At 39.9% G+C, this 20,701-nt stretch overlaps 2 protein-coding genes across 2 annotated transcripts in view; one reads left to right on the forward strand and one right to left on the reverse strand.

Moving 5' to 3' along the window:
* Positions 1-16,073, forward strand: part of PLCG2 (phospholipase C gamma 2) — a 69,455-nt gene extending 53,382 nt beyond the window's left edge. Inside the window, exons 28-34 of the mRNA XM_063334699.1 lie at positions 592-737; positions 1,797-1,911; positions 3,163-3,330; positions 3,954-4,042; positions 7,484-7,668; positions 8,431-11,988; positions 15,939-16,073. Of these exons, the coding sequence (XP_063190769.1) occupies positions 592-737; positions 1,797-1,911; positions 3,163-3,330; positions 3,954-4,042; positions 7,484-7,668; positions 8,431-8,473 (746 nt within the window). The 3' untranslated portion in view covers positions 8,474-11,988; positions 15,939-16,073. The remainder of the gene's footprint in view (positions 1-591; positions 738-1,796; positions 1,912-3,162; positions 3,331-3,953; positions 4,043-7,483; positions 7,669-8,430; positions 11,989-15,938) is intronic.
* Positions 13,443-19,319, reverse strand: SDR42E1 (short chain dehydrogenase/reductase family 42E, member 1). Its single transcript, XM_063334700.1, has 3 exons — positions 18,971-19,319; positions 18,427-18,528; positions 13,443-17,057 (listed from the first exon to the last, which is right to left on the reverse strand). Exons 2-3 carry the CDS (start codon positions 18,492-18,494, stop codon positions 15,950-15,952), a joined length of 1,176 nt encoding a protein of 391 aa, XP_063190770.1. The 5' UTR covers positions 18,495-18,528; positions 18,971-19,319; the 3' UTR covers positions 13,443-15,949.
* Positions 19,320-20,701: the final 1,382 nt, after the last annotated feature.

The raw sequence follows: 20,701 nt of genomic DNA on the forward strand, positions 1-20,701 counted from the left end.
TTAAAAAAGGGCTTAATCCACCTTCCATTTCACCATAAATGAGCCCATTTCTGGCCACTCTGCTATTTTGGTCACCGTGGCTGTCCTATTTATTTGTACTTCTTAGCAAGAGGGGATGTGCAAGAACTGAAGATTGGTTTTGAACGTGTGGGTCACCTGATAGAGCCGGTCCCCAGAAATCAGTCTCCAAAGGCTCTGTCTCTGAGCCTAACTGGCCCCAAACTCTAGAAGGGTTTATTTCACCTTGATGTCTTTGTGATAAGCAAGCAGAGATTTTGCAAGTTTCAGGTGGATGAACAGTTGTTCGGCCCCAGGGAAGGCTGTACTGCACTTCCTGGTAAAGGCCAGCTAGCTTATGACACATTGATAGGAAGCTAATTGTGAATGGAGATGGTTTTATCAGGATTAAAATTGGTGAGAAATGGCCTGTCAGGTTCAGTTACTGAAGGGAACAGGGTCTTCCAGTTTACCTTTCCAGCTCTTTCTGATAAAGTGGTGACCAGAAAGAATTACAGAGAGGAGCCATTAGTCTGGTACTTTGCTTTATTCAAATGGAGATCTTCTGTTATGACTGTTTAACTCTCTCCCTAGATAAATACATGCAATTGAACCATGCCTTGTTTTCACTTAATGGACGCACTGGCTATGTTCTGCAGCCAGAAAGCATGCGAAATGAAGAATATGACCCAATGCCAAATGATGCGAAGAGGAAATTGCAGATGATTATGACAGTGAGGGTAAATCTCTTTTGTAAATTATGTTTTTTTACAAGCCATAAATATCTGTAAAACTAAAAATAAAGCTATTATGTTTTAGAGCAAGATCTGACAGATTGTCAAAATACTGTTTTTAAATGTCAGTGTGTTTGAGAATAAAACTAATTCCACTGGTGCCTGAAGAGAAATATATATCTTTATCTTTATATAGAGATATATATATATAAAAAGATATATATATATATCTTTATCATGCTAATGAAGCACATGCTGTAGGACTGAAAACACAATCCTGAGATAATTTTGTATAATTGCTAATAAAAATTCTAAATGAGTTAACTTGCATTTTCAATCCAATGACTTCTCAATAGAAGGGTCCTTTTGGAGGTTGGTTAGCAGCAGACTAACTAGTTCAGAGATTTCCAGTGTGGAAGAAAGATATTTATAACGAAATATAGAAACTAAGCAGAAAAAATAAGCTGTTCCCCCCGTTCATCATATTTATACACTGTGACTTAATCAGAATGTCATTCTCACTTTTCGTGGAGAGATGAGTTTATTATTTGAGAATTATGCCATGTTATCTTTTGGTGCCAAGCAAGAATTGAACTTGCCGCTGTTCTCAGTTGCTATCCAGCAAGAGACGGCCTTTACAAATATGTTTTCTGAGAAAGAAGAAACACATTAACTGCTTTTCACCACAGTTTACAGAAGAGGTAAACTGGGGCTGTGAATGATGTAAAGCAGGAATATCTTAAAATAGATATGTAATAAAGACTGGGGAAAGATAACAAAACTTATGTTACAGGCCTGCTCTGGAACTGTAGACTGTGTGTAACGAATGTCAGATACAGTATCTTACAATGAAAACCATTGGGTTGCCCAAACAATGGAAGACATTATTGGTGGCATAGATAGTATGTTTAATACATGCAAACATATTCAAGAGAGGGAGTGTGTATTTTTGCATGTTTTTCTGGATTTTTGTCCCCTCTCCAGTTCTGTAGGCTACCTTCTGTACAGAAATAATGCTGCCAAGCTTCCTTTGGAGGTGGTTATAATTTACAATTGCTTTTGCAGGTTTTAGGTGCTCGTCATCTCCCTAAACTTGGTAGAAGCATCGCTTGTCCTTTTGTAGAGGTAGAAATTTGTGGGGCTGAATATGATAACAACAAATTCAAGACAACAGTTGTGAGTGAGTATCTGTGGTTTTCTGTGTTGTAGAGGTATGGTTATACTTCCAGTGTGCTTAAGTAAAACGAGTAGAGGATGACCATGAATTTATGTTGTCTGTAATTGGCCAGCAACCTATATAGGGAGGAATAAGTTAACTGTTGCTCTGGACTGGTGCGTCATACAATATTATTCTTTTGCTTGCCTCAGGGTCAGTTAATTTGATAAACTTGACTGTATATAAAATTTGGGAAAAAAAAGTACTGTTGCAGTTTAAAAAAAAAAAAGTCACAATTCTGTTATGCTTTTGCCTATCCATAAGTTTGTGTATTAGCATATTTTAAAAAACTGCTGTCTTGAAAGGGCCTCCAACAGCGCTAGTCAGTTCCCAAAAGTCTGGCCCAAATGGGGAATTACTACTGTGAGGTCCAGACTGTGTTTATTCAAACTTTGGTTATAAGACTGGCATCCCCTTGGAGGTGGCATGGGCATATATGGCTGTAAAGTAGTAGAACTTGCAGTGCGATAGGGGTTTGATCAAAACTCGCTTCTTGTGAGTTCTGGATAAGGGCTGTGTATTTGTGTGCGTGTCTGTTTGTGTGTACATGAGTTTAATTTAAGTGTAGCAAAATGGGGCAACATCCCAGCCCCTTAATATTTCACCATTTAATATTTCTGGATCCGTCAGTGTTCCTCTAGTAGGCAAGAGGCTTTTGTTCCAATTATCCAAACCACTGATACTGGTGGAAGATAAGCACAGAATCAGGAGCAGAATGTGCATCATGGCTCTTCAGTACTTCAGAGAAGAGGATTATGATTTTAACTTTTTGTGGGAAGTGACCAAGACTTTATGGAGCGAAATTCCTGGCTGTGGCACACATACCAAATTACTTGGTCTTCCATAAACGACTTTAAGAATTGTACATTAGTCTTCCCAGTGCTTTTCATGTTTTACTGTCCTATGGAGCATGAGGCTCATGAATATGAGCAATGAATTAGCTTTGTTTTACAAATATGTGGCCAAGTAGGCTTTATATGTTTAAATACAAATAATAGCTTTTCTTCAGGGATTTCCATCCCTGCCAAGTTTCCTCCTATCTCCCCCCATAAATAAACAAATACAAACCTTCTGAAGCAAGGTTACAACAGGAGACAGATGGTAAATAGGATTTTTTGGCCTTTTTATCCCCAGAAAATGTCCTGGGATACATACTCATATGTGAATTAAGTGAAATTATTGCTTCATGCTGCAAATGTTTCCTTTTCATTACAGATGACAATGGCCTTAATCCAGTTTGGGCACCCTGTCCGGAGCAAGTGAAATTTGAAATTTATGATCCAAATCTAGCGTTTCTGCGCTTTGTTGTTTATGAGGAAGATATGTTCAGTGATCCCAATTTCTTAGCACATGCCACTTTCCCCATCAAAGGAATCAAATCAGGTAAGATCAGTGGGTATGATGAGGGTCTAAGTCAGAAAGATGCTCTTCAGCGTTGTTGTATTATGACTTTTCTCTCAGTAGCAGCTACAACGTGCCAAAGGACAAGTGCTCTTTTGATCCAAGTTCCTTTAATCCATTGTTTAGTATGATACTGGGTGTGTAGCATATAAGTATTTAAAATAATCCTCTCACCCTCTTGAAAGTCCTTATTTTTTAAAATGAGATAGGAAAGCATTATGTAGAATAACTTGCACTGTCTTTACTACATGTTCCACTTCAGCAACAGGGTGATGCGCTCTGAGTAAAATCAGGGAAGATTCTTTTTCTGTTGTGGTGTCAGTGCATTTGTTTTTTTCATTACCTTAGATGTGAATGTGTCTTTCTGCTTTCCTCTGTTTCTGGCTTTAGTTTTCAAGAGTACGTGAACTTGCATGTTTCTCAGTTCTGCCATTCTTACCTTTTGCTTCCCCAGAATTGTCATAGCAAAGCCTGCTCTCAGCAGTGGAGCATTTGAGCAATGAAGGATCTGTTAGACCTCAGGACTCTATGCACCATTTTTGTGACTGCAAATAACCCTTTGCCTTGACTCTAATTGTCCTTTTTTGTATGTTTTCCCCCACCAGGTTTTAGATCAGTTCCTCTCAAGAATGGCTATAGTGAAGATATAGAGCTGGCCTCACTTCTGGTTCACTGTGAAATGCAACAAGTTCTGGTGAGAACCACTGGGGGTTTTTTTGTGCACTTCAGAGTGTATATTATCAATTCTTTGTGGAAATCAGGAAACGAGGATTTAGTTTTCTGTTCGGTGTCTGATCTGCTATTGTCAGGCATTTCTTCTGTAGGTACTGGGGAAGACCAATAATGCAAATTGAGTTACTCTCCCTCTGGGTGGACAGATTACGTAGTTCTTAAAAGTAGTAATGCACTAACAAAGCCTCATTGCCTCCGCTAGTTTTTGCTGTAACAGCATGGTCATTCTTTTCCCTTGTTAATTGACTGATGCCATACAAAGCTAGCTAAATTAAGCTTTAACTTTGTAGAATAATCGGGTTTTTTTTAAAGGTCCTACATAAAAAAAAAACCCCACAAAACAACACAAAACAGTTTAGGAAGAAAAGACAGTCATTTCTCCCAGTATTTCGTTAAAATAAACGGCCCACCAGGTGGAAGACACATTCTGGTTCCCACAGAAGTGCTAATCTTCATCTTTTAAGCCCCTCTAAAACGCCTAATTGAAATACTAGTGTTTTTAAACATACAGGGGAAAAAATAATGATGCATCCTTGCTCATGAAGTCAGGCATTAAAGTGGCTGATCTGTGAACAGCATTTGTTGGCGTTCCAAAGGTGCTGCTACATATGTTGATTTGAGGAAGGATTATTCTCAGACTCTCTCTCTGTTTCAATGATATTTTATGTAATTTAAATCCACTGGTGTAGAGACCATGTGATGAAAGTTTAAAGATGCTTCTGGGAAGTGGGTATTTCACGGTGCTTTCCAGTACCCTTCAGATTCAAAGAAAAAAAAAAAAGTCCAACTTCTTATTTATAGTCTTTTACAACCAGTCAGGCTTACTCTGCAGTTCACACCAGTGTACGTTATTTTTCCTGATTAAAACACCAACTTCTGCTAACAGTAAGTCATTATGTCTCTGGGGGGGTTTGTGCCTGCAGTTGCATGCACTGAAATGGAAATTATTGAATTCAGTAACATTCTTCCTCGCAAAGTGGTGGCAGCCTTTTTCAAACATCCTTTGTCAAATTTTTACAAAGCCACCTTATAACACATGATATAAAATGACTGTGTGTAATGATGGTGTTTGGCAGCCATGGTAGCTTCCTTCTCTCGGCTAGCAGAGTCATGAGAGCAGAAGAGGGCTAGGAGCTGAGACCAGGAGTGTGTGTGTCTGTATCTAAACAAGAGACCTGTGTCCTTTGACGGTAACGTTTAAAAGGTTTGTATTTCATGGACGCAAGTCTGATAGAGGAGGCCTGCTAAACTGCTTTTTTTTGGCTTGCTGCCTTTGAGAAAACTGGCAGCAACTCACCATTGCCTAATACATTGAGCATGGGCATCACTTGTAGATATATTGCGAATTCCTCCTGCCGTGGTTTCTCTTCAGAAATTCAGATCATTATCTGCCTGGGGCAGGAGCAGCTCTTAAAGTGTTGTTCATAGCAGCAGTATGTCTCCCAATCTGTCAGCACAGAGTCCTTTGACAGTAGCACATTTCGCACTCTTGAAGCCCCTTCTGCTTGTTAAGCCAAATGAAGATGCAGCACAGCTCTGTGTTTTTACAATGTCTGATGTCTCTGGGTGGTAATGCAGTGGCAGGAGAAGTTTCAAAATTTTTTCCTTTTGTTTGGCAGTCTGCAACAGACCAAGACTTGCCATGGTTAATCAACTTGTAGAACTTCTGCCAGATCATTCAGGAAGCATCAGAAAAGATCAAGGCTGTCTCCATCTGTTCTTTTGCCCTTTTCTTTTAAATGATGACCCTCCATAAAATCATAGAATTTAATAACAGGCCTGTTTATATACAGAGCCCATCTGCCTACTCTTGGAGATAAAATACAGAATTATAAAGGGGAATTACAGATGGCTGTGGAATTTCTCAGGAATAGAGAACCAAGAATACTGTAGATATAAGCATGCATGTTTGTGAATGATTACGTGGGGCCTTACGCAGTTCCTGTTGAAGTTAACAGGTTTTCTTGATGTTGTAGAAATGGTACTATACTGAGGTTGTTGTTACATTTAGAAGCATGTCTTATTTGCTTGAAAATTGATTTACTTGCTTCAGAAAGTGTGTGTATCCCTTCAGCATTTTCTGATTACAGTCAGCCTTAATGTTGTATATGTTTTTAACATAAAGACTGAAGTGGACATTCTTAAATGGGGTTTTAAAGTCTAGCTTTGTGGATACCTTTATTTACAAGAACAAATAGTAGTACAGATTGCATCTTGATGATTACACCTGCAAATTGGTAATTGGCAGTCTGCTTTTCCCTTTGTGATTTGGGAATGCAAAGTTTCCTTCCCCCTTTAAAAAAAAAAAAAAGGCAAATAAAAGGAAAAAACCTACTTTTTAAAACTCAGTCAGTAGCATAGCACTGAGGCCGTTTCAGCTGCTTCAGCCCATACCTGGCAGCTGTAGGAACATGTTTCAGGAGGGAAAAGGTTTAGGGAAGTATCTTGATGCTGTAACTGAAGCCCCTTGTGTATGTTGGTAACCTGTCAGTTTTCCTAGATCTGGACTGAGTGCAGAAAGAGGCATTCTTATTAGTATGCCGCCTCTGAAAATGTTTAGATTTATTACATTTATTGATTGCATGTCATTTCTTGTAGGATGAGTATCTTGCTTTGCTGCTGAAGTGAAAATTAGGACTTCAGTCCTGCCAGTACTGTTCTTCACTAGTAACTCTATAAAGGAGGCAGCTTTTGCATCCAAAGTTTTGAAGTAGTTAAAATAATTTGGAGTCATAAAGGGAATCATGATGATTATTTTATGCTTGTGGAGTATTTTGAGAATTTCTACTGTGGGCCGCATACCAACAGCAGAAACTCAGACTGCTGCAAATTATTCTTCAAATACTTAGTCAGTTCGTCTGCAAGTATTGAATTGCCGCAACTCCAGAGAAACCCAGGATCTGCCCTTTCTTGATCACCTGAGTACTTGCCGCTTTTCGGGGTCCTATTTACTAGTCAGTATTTCCACCTTTTGTCTAGATTTCAAGAGGGAAGCACCAGGACCTAACACACAAATATGGTGGAACAGTCAAAAATTAAACTGCTTTTTAAAAGTATTTTTAAAACTGTTGTGATCTGATATCCCACTATGATAAACCATTTGCTGTCTTTTCCTCAACAGACTGACAGGTTTTATTAGGGAAAAATATTCCAGTAGAAGTCTTTAGATACAGACATTGTGCTGGAATGTCCCTGATGCCCATTAAAGGGTATGGCTTGCTTAGTTAGTTTGTTTCCATAAACATTCCAGAAACATCTTATAAAACTAATTTTATAAAACATTCTATATAAAACTAATGGAATGTGTTCAGGAGAACAAAATAATCCCCCAAACTATGTTGATTCTGTGTCACTTTGTGTATGTGTTTTACAGGTTACATTGATTTCCAATATTCTTTTGCAGGAAAGTGAAGAAGAGCTTTATTCCTCATGTCGGCAACTTCGGAAGCGCCAGGAGGAGCTTAATAACCAGCTGTTCCTTTATGACACCCATATGAATTTAAGGAATCCTAACAGAGATGCTATATTAAAAGAATTCAATGTGAATGAGCACAAACTACAGATATATCAAGAGACATGCAACCGAAGGTGGGTTGATAATCATTCTCCTTTCCAAGGCAGCTCTATCTAGACATGATTTATGGTAAGGAAACCTCAGATTTATCAAAACGAGCATCTAAAAAGTGAGCGTACCTGAAGCAAGGAAGGGCGTCAGTGAAGCAAGGCTGGGCTGCAAGCCGCTAGAGGCCAGCAGATGCTGTGAAATGTCTGCTCAGTGAAATCTCAGTTTCAGTGATCACAGTATAATCCTGTGAGTTTATATTCCTCTCTTCTCCTGCTTTCCAGGAGGAAAGCCTGGAAGTATATACAGCCAAATAAATACACCGCCTCACTCCTTCTTACACTATCAAAGTTATGTCCCTGGAAATGTCATTAGCATATTAGATATGTGGGAACAGAACATGCTTCCAGATACACAAACCACAAAATATAAAACCAGTATTGAGTTGTAACAGCATAGAATTGTCAGTTAAGTGTCAGAGCGTTATCCAAAGTCTAGGGGAAGGATCTTTCTCCTTTGCTGCCACCTTTGGGCTGGGTGTGAGGGAGGGAGACAGAGGCTTCATGCACCAGGAGGAAGTTTTGAGTAGATCTCAAGGTGGGATGGGAGGAAGACTATTCTTTAAATATTTTTACCCTTTTTTATGAATTACTGGTTTACTCACATTTATTGAGGAAAAAAAAATTGCATTGTTCGCTGTTTGTATCTAAGTAAATTCAGCTTGGTAGACTGTTTTCCTCTGAGGAATTCCTAGTAGACTTGACTTTTTCCTTTTCTTTTCCCTTAAGATTAAAGGAGAAGAAAGTCAGTAACAGCAAATTCTACTCTTAAAGCAATCGTTCTCTGATGCGTGCTTTATGGTGCAATTCAGGAAGAGATACTAATTTATCCTGGTCATCCTACCCAATGACGGTCTCATCAGACTGAATGACTGGAAGAAGAGGAGGAGGAGGAAAGATGGGTTTCCTTAGTAATTTCTTGTTATAAGAAAAACTGTTTTAATTCCTAATAATTTATATTCTGTACAAAGCGTACCCTCTGTGCAGGCCAGACCCTCTGTGTATTCCAGATTTTTAAAATTTGAGGGCATGTAGTTGGATAGACCTCACTTCTTATTATCAATACCTGAAGTACAAGTATAAATCAGCTACTGTATTTGTGTACGCAGGCTATAGATAAGACATTCACAACAATTTGCATGCATGGAATCACACCACTTTAACAACCTGACTCCTTAAGATTAACTGGTAGTGAGTTTTTAATTTATTAAATGCTATAAAAGCACTTCTACACCAGCATTGTCACGTCATGTATGTTACAGTGCCCAAGGCAGCAGACTGTACTTCTGATACTGTACAAAATATTTTGGGCAGCTGATAGCTCATACCGCATCGTCCCTTGTTAAAAGTTTTCTGTTACATTTTTGAGAATTAGATAATATGTTAATTTTGTTGAAACCAAATATCCTCTCTGACTGTAGTTGTGTTTCTCCTGTTGAACTCTCTGTAAAGGTTTAAGAAAGGAATGATGTGTGAACCTGTATTCGTAACCCCTGTGAACCTATGTTCACGGCCTCGAGGCACCAGAAGGAAGTTTTAAGATACGCAGTAGGAAATATCTGGTTGTTTGTGGAAGGGAAAAGTATTTCAAATTCTAAAAAGCATTTACTCTGGTATAGTATCATTTTGCAAATCCTTTTAGCTGCTAATGTGCTTAGAAATGAATTTTTTAATGAACTGTCCATTTTTAATCTTGCAGTCCTACTTAGATGATAGTGTCAAATGGTAGTGTTCTGTAAATGTAGACTGTTTTCCCAAAATGTATCTAATCCAAGAATGATAGTAGGCACAAATACAGAGGTACATCATTCTTACGCCTTTAATCAAGTGGAGCTACGGATGAGAAAACTTGTTAGATTAGCAAGTGTGTTTTCCTGCTAGAGCAGAACCAAAGTCCTTCAATGGCGTATTTAACACCAGTTGTCATAATTTGTGTATGTGTTGGTTCTTTGTGCGAGCATTATGTTGTTACGATCAAATTCCTAGTTGCTTTGTCTCTACGTGGGTGGAGTTTTGCTGTCTGTATGCTTGACTTAAACTTTCAAATGTGTGCAGAGGAGCTAAGTTTTTCTGTCTCAGTGACTGCCTGAGGCATAAAAGGCTGCATACATAGTGCTGTATTTCTGATCACAGAAAACTTGCACGGATTTGGGATTCATGGCCTGATGAAGCTGCCTCAGCAATTTTCAGTTTCTCTCGCTCCCCGTGCTATGACTTCTGTTGTTTCAAGAGGCACTTAATTGATGCCATTGTGCATTCACAGATGATGGCTTGAGGAACCCCCTTGAGGTTTTAGTTATTCTGTAAAGACAATCTTGTCTCAGAGATGAAAGTGCCATAATAGGATGTCCCACAATGGGGTGGCTTCTGTAAATTTTTTATTATACAGAAATTAATTACTAATCACCCAACTGAAAAAGAGAAGAGAGCAAAGTTAAAGGCAATTATCTGCTTTTCTTCCTCCTGCCTGAAATCTCTTCAGTACGCGGTTGTGATTGACCTGTTCAAGGATTAGATGGGTGCAAACCTCCCTCAAATAAAGAAAAAATCACATCAGCTGTGGATTTGGGAGGCCGAGCTGCAACTTGGACTGCTGTATAAAGCTGGGCTTATCTGCACTACCCAGGTGTAATGAGGTGATGCAGTTCCTGTCCCTCGGCGGGGGACGATGGACAGCTTTGGCGTGCATGCATTTTGTAGCATGTTCCAGGATGCAGTTAGTTTGTCTTAGGATCGGTCCCAGTGTGATATATTTCATTCAGCAGCCTCCATGTTTCCCATTTAATGTTGTGCGAACACGGTGTTGTCAGTGGTGATCAGGCAAGGTGGCCCAAAGCCTTGTCGGGAAGGTCCTGAGGCTGCTGTTACAGGTGGGACAGGATTTATAGGCAGCTGAATACCAGCTAGGTTTGGACTGATCACAAAAAAATAGGGGACCACAAGATGCTAGGGCTTAGGGAGATCAAACCCTAGAGCTCGAGGCTCTTGCTGTGGTGGGGTTTTCTTTTTTTTTTTTAAGCTCAGTTCCAGAGCAGACATAACCAAATTGTCCATTTGTCCTGGGTTCTTTGATTGGTATGTATATTCCTGACACAGAATAGCCATTGTGTGATGAACACAGGAGTTCCTTGTGCTGCTGCTGTGCAAATATTTAAGAATTAGCACATTTTATAGTCCTTTGAAAAGTCCCGTGCGCGTTCCCCACACACATGTGATGTCAAAAGTTATGAGGGACTCCTGCTGTATTTATGAAAATGCATTTAATTTTACAGTAAGACTTTTCCCCAGAGTATAACGTTACACTGTATTCAGAAGGAAAATACTGCATTGACTGTTTTGTTGACTTGCGGGCGATGGGCAAGGCTATGTACTGACTCTGCTCTTGTTCCTTGCGTTCTGTGTTTTAACTCCGAAATCTCACCTCTCCATTCTTTGTCAGGGCAGACTCTGTAGCAACTTTTTCACAGTTGCAGCTGTTTTAATATGAAAGTAGGTTTGGATGTGCGTGCTAATTTTATAATTCAGGAGGAAAAAAATTTCTAAATTTTTGAAGTTAACAATATCTGTTAAATTGTTGTATTCTTATAGAAACTGTTTTAAATCCTTAAAATAACTTATTTTTAATAAATAATTTTTGATATCTCAGCAGTGATGTGAATGATGCCAGATGCTTCTTTGTTTAAGCATTGCTCGTTGAATTTCATGAATTTCGCCAGTCACTTGAGGCAGTATGAGTGAGTTTGTATTGAAAAGTGGTCTGCTGGTGTGTTACGGTGTGGTTCTGCTGGAGGTTGGAGGAAGGGCATTCCTGTGTTTTTAAGATGAACTGACTTATTGATTGTTTCCATAGACATGGTTATTGTTGCACTTCACCTGGCTGCAAACGAGCAGGGCAGAAGAAAAAGGCCAAAGATCACGTTTAACTTGCAACTCCAAACCGACCTTTTTCAGTGATAGGTAGATACAACCTTCAGGCCTAGTTGGCATCAGATTTGGATCAATTCAAACAACAAAGTCTGAACAAGTCAAAGATGAGTTTGTAGTACTTTGGAAGCTCAGTAATCTTGATGTTCACCATAAAATTATACCAGCGTTACTTCTGGCTGTAAGGTCTCCTTGATTGCGTGGGCAGAAGTGCTGCGGGGTCACTGCGCGCTGTCTTTGTGTTGTGGTTTTTTTAATTGTTGGGAGTCTTGGGAACAAAACTTTTCTCAGTCTTTTGATAAAAATTATATACATATTGAGCAGGAATCAACATGAGGTGCCTACAGCCTAGGTCTTCTACAGGTCAGTAAATGAGCCAAATGGTCTTTATCACCTTTTAATTTGTGAATATTGGTATACATGAGTTTTGAAGTCCAAAAAATTGCTTAATTCAGGTGTTCTGTTGCCTATATTCTCACTTTTTTCCACCCCAATGCATCTATGAGTTTCTCTGTTGCAAACAGTTTTTTAGTTTTGCAGTTCTCAAACTAACCTTCTAAGACGGTGAGATGGCATTAACTTTGGACCAGAGATTATCTTTGAATTCTCCAAGCTAGTTGTAAAACACTGAACGTGGTGTGGAAGCTGAAGTCCAGTTGTTGAATTCTGCTATATTTGTGTGTCAGCATTTCCAAGTGCAATCCAAATGGTTGACTTTGTTCCATACTGAAATTGCATTTATATAATTAGAAATAGAAGTTAAATGTAACGAAAGTTAACCTTCACAATCAGTTGGGAGCCAGATTTCTCTTCTCATCCATAGCAGTATTTATAAACATGCCCAGCTATTAGTTTTAAAAGAATTTGAAGTGCAGTTTCATTCATTGCTAGTCTATGTTCTTAGGTGTTACTCCATCAAGAGAGGGAATTGTGAGCTTCACTAAAATACAGCAGAAGTAGTTCCCTTAACACTCGTGTACTCCTGAATTGCAATTTAATCCCCAGATCTTTTACAGTATGTCTAAATTATTCGTGTTCAGGACACTTGTCTGTGAAGATCACATCACAAGTTATTAAATATACCACTATATTGTTGAAAATATGTGGAAATTAGTAATAAATAGTAATGAAAGAATTTTGGGTCACTTAGGAGAAGACACTATAAAAATCTGGTCTACTTTGAGGATGATTGATATTTAAACTTCTAAAAGAAATGTATTTATGTATTAGAAGTGTAAGTTGTTTGTGTACGTCTGGCAGAGTTTTACCTTGACATGCTATCTATGCGAACTTAAGCCGCTGACCAAAGATTCTTGAACTATTCACTTAAAACATCAGCATCATTCTTTATAGCGAGGCAGCTGTCAAGTGTTAAATGATTTTTGAGGACTAGGAAAAATTGAAGCTGTGCTATATTTTCAGTTCCGCTTTTTCAGGTTTTAGATGCATTTCTGGTAATTCACTTTTAGGAAAACCAGGTAATAGATTAAAATTTGGAAACAGACACAACACTTGAATTAATTACCTTAATTACTCAGCTATTCATGCAAGAGTAGTAATAAAAAGTAAAAAAAAAACCAAACCAGGAAGAAGGAGAGAGGATTCTCATTGTAAAATACTTAAAATAGAGCAGCTGTGACTAGTTTATACATATGTGATTTTCAAGCAATTTTAAAGCATCTCCTTAAGCCACAGATTTCCTGTTTTCATTTTGGAAAGAGGAGACGTATCCTTCACCTCTTCCGTAGTCAGTACTTTGCTTTTTTAACTAGATGGAGCTGAGTGACATTAATGGAGTTAACGAAGGTACCGACATGCTGCTGGTGTGGCCTGGGGTGGCCATTGCCAAGCCGCCACCTGTTTCTCCTGACAAGTACCTGATTTAGCACCCTGTGCTCCACCACAAGTCACGGGGCCGTTAGGACAAAATAGTGCCTCCTGTTCTTTTATCAGTGACAAGTTCTGTCCTTGACTCCAGACAAATGAAAAGGTTCATGTGTTGAGCTCAGCTTCTACAGGAGCTTTGGTATCTGTGGGGTTTTTTTGTATCCTCAGGAGCTTCCTCTTCTGTTGTACCCAAAAAGCTATTCCAGGGCTTTAACCCCAGCCAGCATTAACAGTGTGGGCTCAGGTTTCCTGGGTTTGGTCCCTTTCATAGATTTTATTTTTTTTTTTCTCTTTTTTCCACCAACTCCACCACTGAGATAATGATGATGGCAGTAGCTGAGTTTTGCGAATAAAAAGAGGACAAACAGCAGAAGAAATTCCTCTGGGGCACAGGAGTCATGTTCCATATCTTAAAAAGATCTTTTTACAAGACTGCATGAAATAGCGATGCTATGGTTCTGTGCAACAGGCTTGTGCAATTTCTTGTACATTTTTGGTTTTGTCTGTTGCTTCTGCTGGCATTAAAATTTCTTAATCTATTTCTGATAACATTGTGTCAAAACCAGAGAACTTAAAGGGGAAAATTACCAAGTGGTTTTCACTTGAGAAACAGGGCCCACTGGAAAGAGAACAGTGGCCCAGTGCTTTCATGAGGTCACGGCTGTCTTTTTTTCTGTTTTATCAAAAAGAAAGTTTTTTCTTTCTGCAGACTATGACGATGCATATTAATGACTTCTGGAAAGCGGCCCCTCTGCCATCAGCACTCTGTTGGATCACATAAGCTCTTTATAAAGGACTGCAATGCTCCTGCTACACAAACACTGCTGCCCTAGGCCCCCGCAATTTATTTGCTATGATAGGAAAAAAAAAATTAAAAAATTGAGTTCTCTCTTGAGCTGTCCCTCAAGCTACGTATTAAATACAGTTTCTTTCACGGTGTACACACTGGTAGGGGAATGAAGGAGGAGAAAAGTCAGATTTCAAGGAAAACAAAACATCTAGTTATCAAGTGATTTTTTTTTTTTTTTTTTTTAAAGGTAAACTTTTCAGGAAAAGAACTCAACGTTCTAAAAATAATGCTGTCTTCAATCAGCATTAACTAGAAAAATCTCCATCTTTTAAACACAGGTGGCAGTAGACTTTTAGCTTGGTTTCTCTATTTGGGCATTCTTGTTTTCTGAGTAGAACTACCCTCTGTCTCTTCTTCACATCCCCGTTTAAATTGCAGTAGAGTTTAACAGAACTGAAGTAACTGGAACTTACACAAAATTAATTTAAGATCAGTGTAGTTTCAGCTGTTAAAATGGAAAGACTAAAGTTTAAAGAGAAGTGTGAACTTCTTGAAGGACTGTCCTTTTATCAAGAAGGACTGAAACTGTACTGCTGATGGGTTAAGGGAAAACAACTTTGTGCTTTAACATTTTGATGTGAAGTTTCTCAGTATCTCTTGCTGTATCAAACTGACAGAGACGAGGGACAGTTGTTGCTAGAGACAGTAGTAACCTGTACTTAGCAAGGTCTTATTTTCTATTCTTAAAACTCCACAAAATTATGAGTTTCATTGTATCAAGTGTTTATCATCCCACTACAAAGGTGAAGTTCTATTCAAATGGTGGTTGGGTGTTACGAAAGGTTAAAAATGTTTTATAAACGGTGAAATGTGAATGTAATCACTTACCAAATGTCTTTGATGGATTATTTGTTTAACCATTCAATAATGCTGGGAAAATCATAGGTTTTATTTATGAATGCACTTTAACTGGCTCATTCATTTTAAACAGGCATATTTTACCATTAGAAAAATCTACAGATCTGCTGTTTCAAGCACTTTGCTATAACTTAGATTAACCATTGTGCATTTTCCAGAAATGTCACTAGATATCACAGTTAACACAGAAAAGCACGCCAGAATGTATTCATTTAGAAAAAAAAAAAGGCATTTATTCATTGTCTATCAGTTTATCAGTTAATCTTGGTTAGGCATATATACATCCAAGCTGGAAAGCAGAATTTGGTTTTGGAATGTGATCAAAGAATCAGACGCTTCTCCTCTGAACCATGTAGCACGAAGTTTTTAGGAATGAAGAGTATAATCCCATCAGGGAGAAGAAGGGTCAATCTAAGGACATCTGTTCCATTCACTGTAGCGTGGTGTTGTACCCAAAAATAAAATGCTGTTTGCAGTAATACTAAGCTTCATCTTGTTAGTGATCTGATCAATTTTACTCTGAGGAGGAAATATGTATAAAAACTACACCTTTTTACTCAGCGTTTCCATTTCCTGGGGATAAAACTGTTGAAGGTACTTACCTGAATGACATAAATGTGGATTTCCTTGGTGTGGTGTTTTTTTTTTTTAATGTTACCTGTCTGTGAGAAGCAAGAGTGCTCAGAGAGCACAACTAAATTCTGTCCTCCATTCTCAGTGTTTCATCTTTCAGAGTGAAAATGTAACCGCAGATGGAAACCACGAGACCATCACAGCAATCAGCAGCAAGAGCAATCCTCCATCCCTCACAAGATGCACAATGGTATACTTTCTCGGCTTTGGTCCACATCCCTGAGATCTAAACCACTCAACCACTTCGTTCAGGCTGTATTGCTGAGGCTCATACCCCAGCTCCTTTCTGGCCTTCTCCATGCTAAAATAATGCGTGACACCAGTTTTGTAAACCTCTGTGCGAGTGAGGAGAGGCTGAAAATTATAAACATGACCTACAAGAAAATGAACTATTTCAGTAAGGAATGCAAAAAAATAGACAAGGGAGAGAGGAAGACGACAGGTTGGGAACTTGTAACCCAAACCTTCCACTAACGGTCGGAAAAATTCAAAGTTATTTACAGGCCTGCCGTCTGAAATAAAATAGGCTTGGCCTGCAGCTATGTGCTTTTTGTTGGCTTTGAGGGCCTCGGAGGCAAGGATATGAGCCTGAACTAGATTGTCTACATGTACAAATTCTACTAAACTAAGAGGATCTCCATATACAAATTTAAACAGGCCCCTTTCAATGTAACTAACTATTCTTGGAAGATGCCTTTGTTCTCCAGGCCCATAGATGCCTGCTGGTCGGAGAGCACAAGTCCTTAATACACCTTTCTCATTTCCAAGCTCAGCACCATTTGCCTCCAGCACCTTCATTTCAGCTAAGGATTTGGTCCGGGAGTAGTGATCTGGATGAAGGTGGAGAGGTAGATAAGGCAGAGACTCGTCCCCATTTTCTATAATCTGGCCTCCAAATATCACGTTGTATGTACTTGTATAAACCAGACTTGACACTCCCATGCTCTTGCAGGCTTGGATGACATTTTCTGTTCCTTTCACATTAACATCTTCTATAAGTTTTCGGTTCAGCTGCTCCCTGCCAGACATTCCATAGGAAGCAATATGGAATACGCAGATTACATCTCTAAGAGCCTCTTCCACTTCAGACAGGCAACAGACATTCCCTTGCATGAACTTTATTCCCTCTGGCACAGTTTGAAGTGGCTTCACGACATCAAAGAGAATCACATCAACTCCCTTCTGGTATATGGCACAACCTAAACTAAACCATGATAGAAACCATATGTTACTATACATAGCATAACAATGCATGAAACATTTAACCTGGAGGAGGTTAACTATTTTAATACTGATTTTTTTCCCTTTTTTTTTCTGATGGGAAGATTCAACTGTGATACTTTAGGTACTGACCTAATTTATCATGTTTCATCTATACTTTGGAGAAAAAAAATAATGGGAAAAAACAGGTGGAACTGCTGTAAGGGAAAACTAAAACCAGAAATAACCAAAGTGCTTTCAGCAGCCTTTTGGACGAACCCAGCTATTACTCTGCTTCTGTTCCCAACAAATGAGCAATAGCAAAGCTCTCAGATGTAACCCCGTAGCCAAATATTTTTAAAAAAATCATTGGTTCTATCTTGCTGCTTTTGTGCCACCCCAGTTCTGTCAGAACAATAGGTTGGTCTTTGCTGTTGTGTTTGAAATTTACGGAGAAGAGGACTGGGCGGGATGCTCCTAAGCTGGTATGAATACTTTGCCACATGTCTATATTTTCCTCCAACTCGCAGGTCTAAACACAGGTATTGACATAAAGTATAAATGTGCTATTCCTTTCCCCCCTTCCTACAACTGTTGTATTTCTACAGTGCTTATAGGGTGAGACAGTGGAGGAAAAAGCCAAGCAGAAGTCAGATGGGTATCTTGTAAGATTCCTCCCCCCGCTTCCCTCCTTGAAATTTACCTTTTGGTCATGACTGTAATCTCTCTCTCACCTAAGTAAGCAGTTGTAACTCTGAAGGTATTCTAGAGGATAGTCTAGGGCTCAAAATGTTGTTTGTTTGTTTTTTTTCTTTACATGGCCTGCAAAGCCATCTACAGTAAGGGGAAATGGATTTCACTGAAATAGGTACCTTATTAACAACTCCAATCCTAAAACATCACTATCCATAAAAATAAATATATTCTTGAGAGTAGAGAGCAGCTGGAGTATTTAATTTATATAGCTAAGCACGTGTGTAACTATTTGCAGGCCGTGGACGACTGTCGAAAGAACTGCACGCAAGTGTAGGCTTGCTCTTCTGAGCAGGCTGAAAGATGATGATCTAAATCCCCATTACAGAGGTGACCAGACAGGTAAATGTCTGCAGGTCAGTTGATGCTTGACATTTGGAAATAGAATAATATATTTACCTAAAACATGTTGAAACAGAATAGTATGTTTGTTTAGAACTGAGGTCATGATGAATCAGACAGGGTGAACTGGATCAGGCATCTCAGGCCCACAGTTTTGTGGGTTTTTTTGTTTTGTTTTGTTTTTTGTTTGTTCTGTTTTTACGGACAGATTTTATTGCCTCACCAGCCATAATCTATTAAATTTATTCTTGTATGTAGTAAGTATTTGATGCACTAACCGGAAGCCAAAGTAACCACCTCCTCCAGTAACGAGGACTGTTTCCCTGGCAGTATTTTCTGGTTCCATCCTCTTTCCTTTGGCACTATTTGAGGAAACTGACCTATAAAACACATTGTAAAAATGTACATTAAAACCAATCTGAGTTTTAATACCACTACACATTCAGTTATTCACAGATCTATTTCATGTTTTAATTGAATCCCTTCATTTCACCATCTGCTAGGCGAGGCAGAACCACATTCTGCCCTGTTTTCCTCGGAAGAGAGGTTACAGTCGGAGAAAAGATCGGTGTTGTGAAGAAAGCAAATCTATAGCTGCCGTTACGAAGAGTTAGTTAAGTCTCCAACGTCCCTCCCCGGGCCTTGTTCTGCGGCTACTCCGTGCGCACCGACTGGAGACGGAGCAGCAGGGCGGCACCGGCCCCTCAGCACGGCCGCCGCGGCCCCCTCACAGCCGACCCGCGGGGAGCGCTGAGGAGCCCCGCGGCGGCAAGGGCTCCCGGGGAGCTGCCCGCCCGAAGCCCGGCGGTTCCCCCCCGGTACCTGCTCTGCCGGCCGCCGCCTTCCCGGAGCGCCGCGCCGCCGCCGCTGGGCTGCACGGGAAATGGAGTTCGGCGGGGGCGGGTGCCGAAGCACAAGATGGCGGCGGGGCGGTTTGGGCGGGAAGCGCGGGGAGGGCGGTCAGGGCGGTCCAGGCGGGAGGCCGCTCGGTAAACTTGGAGTTTTTGCCCCGTTGAACGTCGGTTTGGTGGAGTTTGACAAGTTGCGTCAATTTGTGTGTGGCTGGCAGATGCTGCTTTTCCCCAGCGACACTCAACCAGAGCTTGGCTCTCAGCCTGAGGTGCTTTAAAACGGGGAATCTCCTCTTGTCGTTGAACTCTGAGCCCTTCCCAGCTGTGTCACATCCCGATGCCTGTACTCGTCCCTCAGTGTGTCCCTGCAAGTGCCAGCCCTGGGGCGTGAGGCTCTGCAGAGATCTAGGACATTTGAGAGAGGGGCCTGGTGGCTCAGGAGCCCTTTTGTCATGGCTGTTTTGGGTTTCGTGAGCAAGTCATTTGGGGAACGTTAGAAAGAAATCAAAACCATGGATTCAGTGACAAAACTACTTAAAACATGCAGGTTTCTGTTGTGCAGAACATTGACAGACTTAGTATGCTGTGTTTTTTAGTTTGATTGATGGCTGGCAAGAATTAAAACTAAGCAGATTCTAAAAAGAATTCTGAGAGCATTAAAGAATTTTTTCAGCAATGATTTCTCACTGGTGACCGTCTGTGACTCTTAAATAGCAATCTCAAGTGTTGAGCTTGTGCTGTACAACCTGGCTATGCAGAGCTGCTGCATCTGGGTGGACATGGAGTGTCTGGTTTGCAGAGCATCCTTCACTCATAGCTGATCTCCTTGTCTGTATGGGCAGAAAAGCGGGTTTGAGGCAGCCTTCAAGCATCCCTTAAAATGCTATACAGGCATATAATCAGTGGTGTGTTCGTAGAGGTATAAGAATTCTATTTCAGAAGCAGAAAAACCACTTATGTATCCCTAAATACTCAATATAAGAATTCTGTGGCTGTGTATATATTTTCTGGTTTTATGTATAATACCTCAATCTACTTGATGAAGATTTTTAGAAAATTTTCCCAAGTGTTTAGTCATGTGGAAAGTACAAATGAGTCCTGAATCTTCCCTGAGATCTGCTAACACAAAGTGTTTTATCTTTGAGGAGTATCACAGTAGATTATGTCAGTTGATGCCTGTCTCCTGATCAGATTCATTTGAACGCAGTATCACAGAGTTGCAGAGCCATTGAGGCTGGAAGGAAATGCTGGATATTGCCCAGTCGAACCCTTCGCACAAAGCAGGTTCAGCCAGAGAGGTTACTCAGTGTTGGTACTGAGCATCTCCAAGAATGGAAACTTGACGTGCTCAGCCACTTTCTCCTGATAGCTTATGGATCTTTGTACTATCTGAATGGTGTCTCTGACCTCGCACTCCATGTTGTGCGGGTAAATCCTCGTATCTGAATAGGTAGCTGTTGACCTCAGGATGACTTTTTGTCCTCTCAGCTTTGTGATAAATCCATGCAGGACAGTTTGCAGGATTGAGACCTCTCTCTCTTTCTACATTCTGCTTTTTCTTGCTTTCTGACTGGTATATTATCTACAGTGAATGAATTGTGCCAGATTATCTCATAATTAGGGTAAATATTATGAATTATCTTGTGATTAGAGTAAATATCATGAATATACTAAAGCGGCAGTTAAGATACTGTAAAGCATC

The sequence above is a fragment of the Chroicocephalus ridibundus genome, chromosome 4 (assembly GCF_963924245.1).
Source record: "Chroicocephalus ridibundus chromosome 4, bChrRid1.1, whole genome shotgun sequence".
Taxonomy (NCBI): domain Eukaryota; kingdom Metazoa; phylum Chordata; class Aves; order Charadriiformes; family Laridae; genus Chroicocephalus; species Chroicocephalus ridibundus.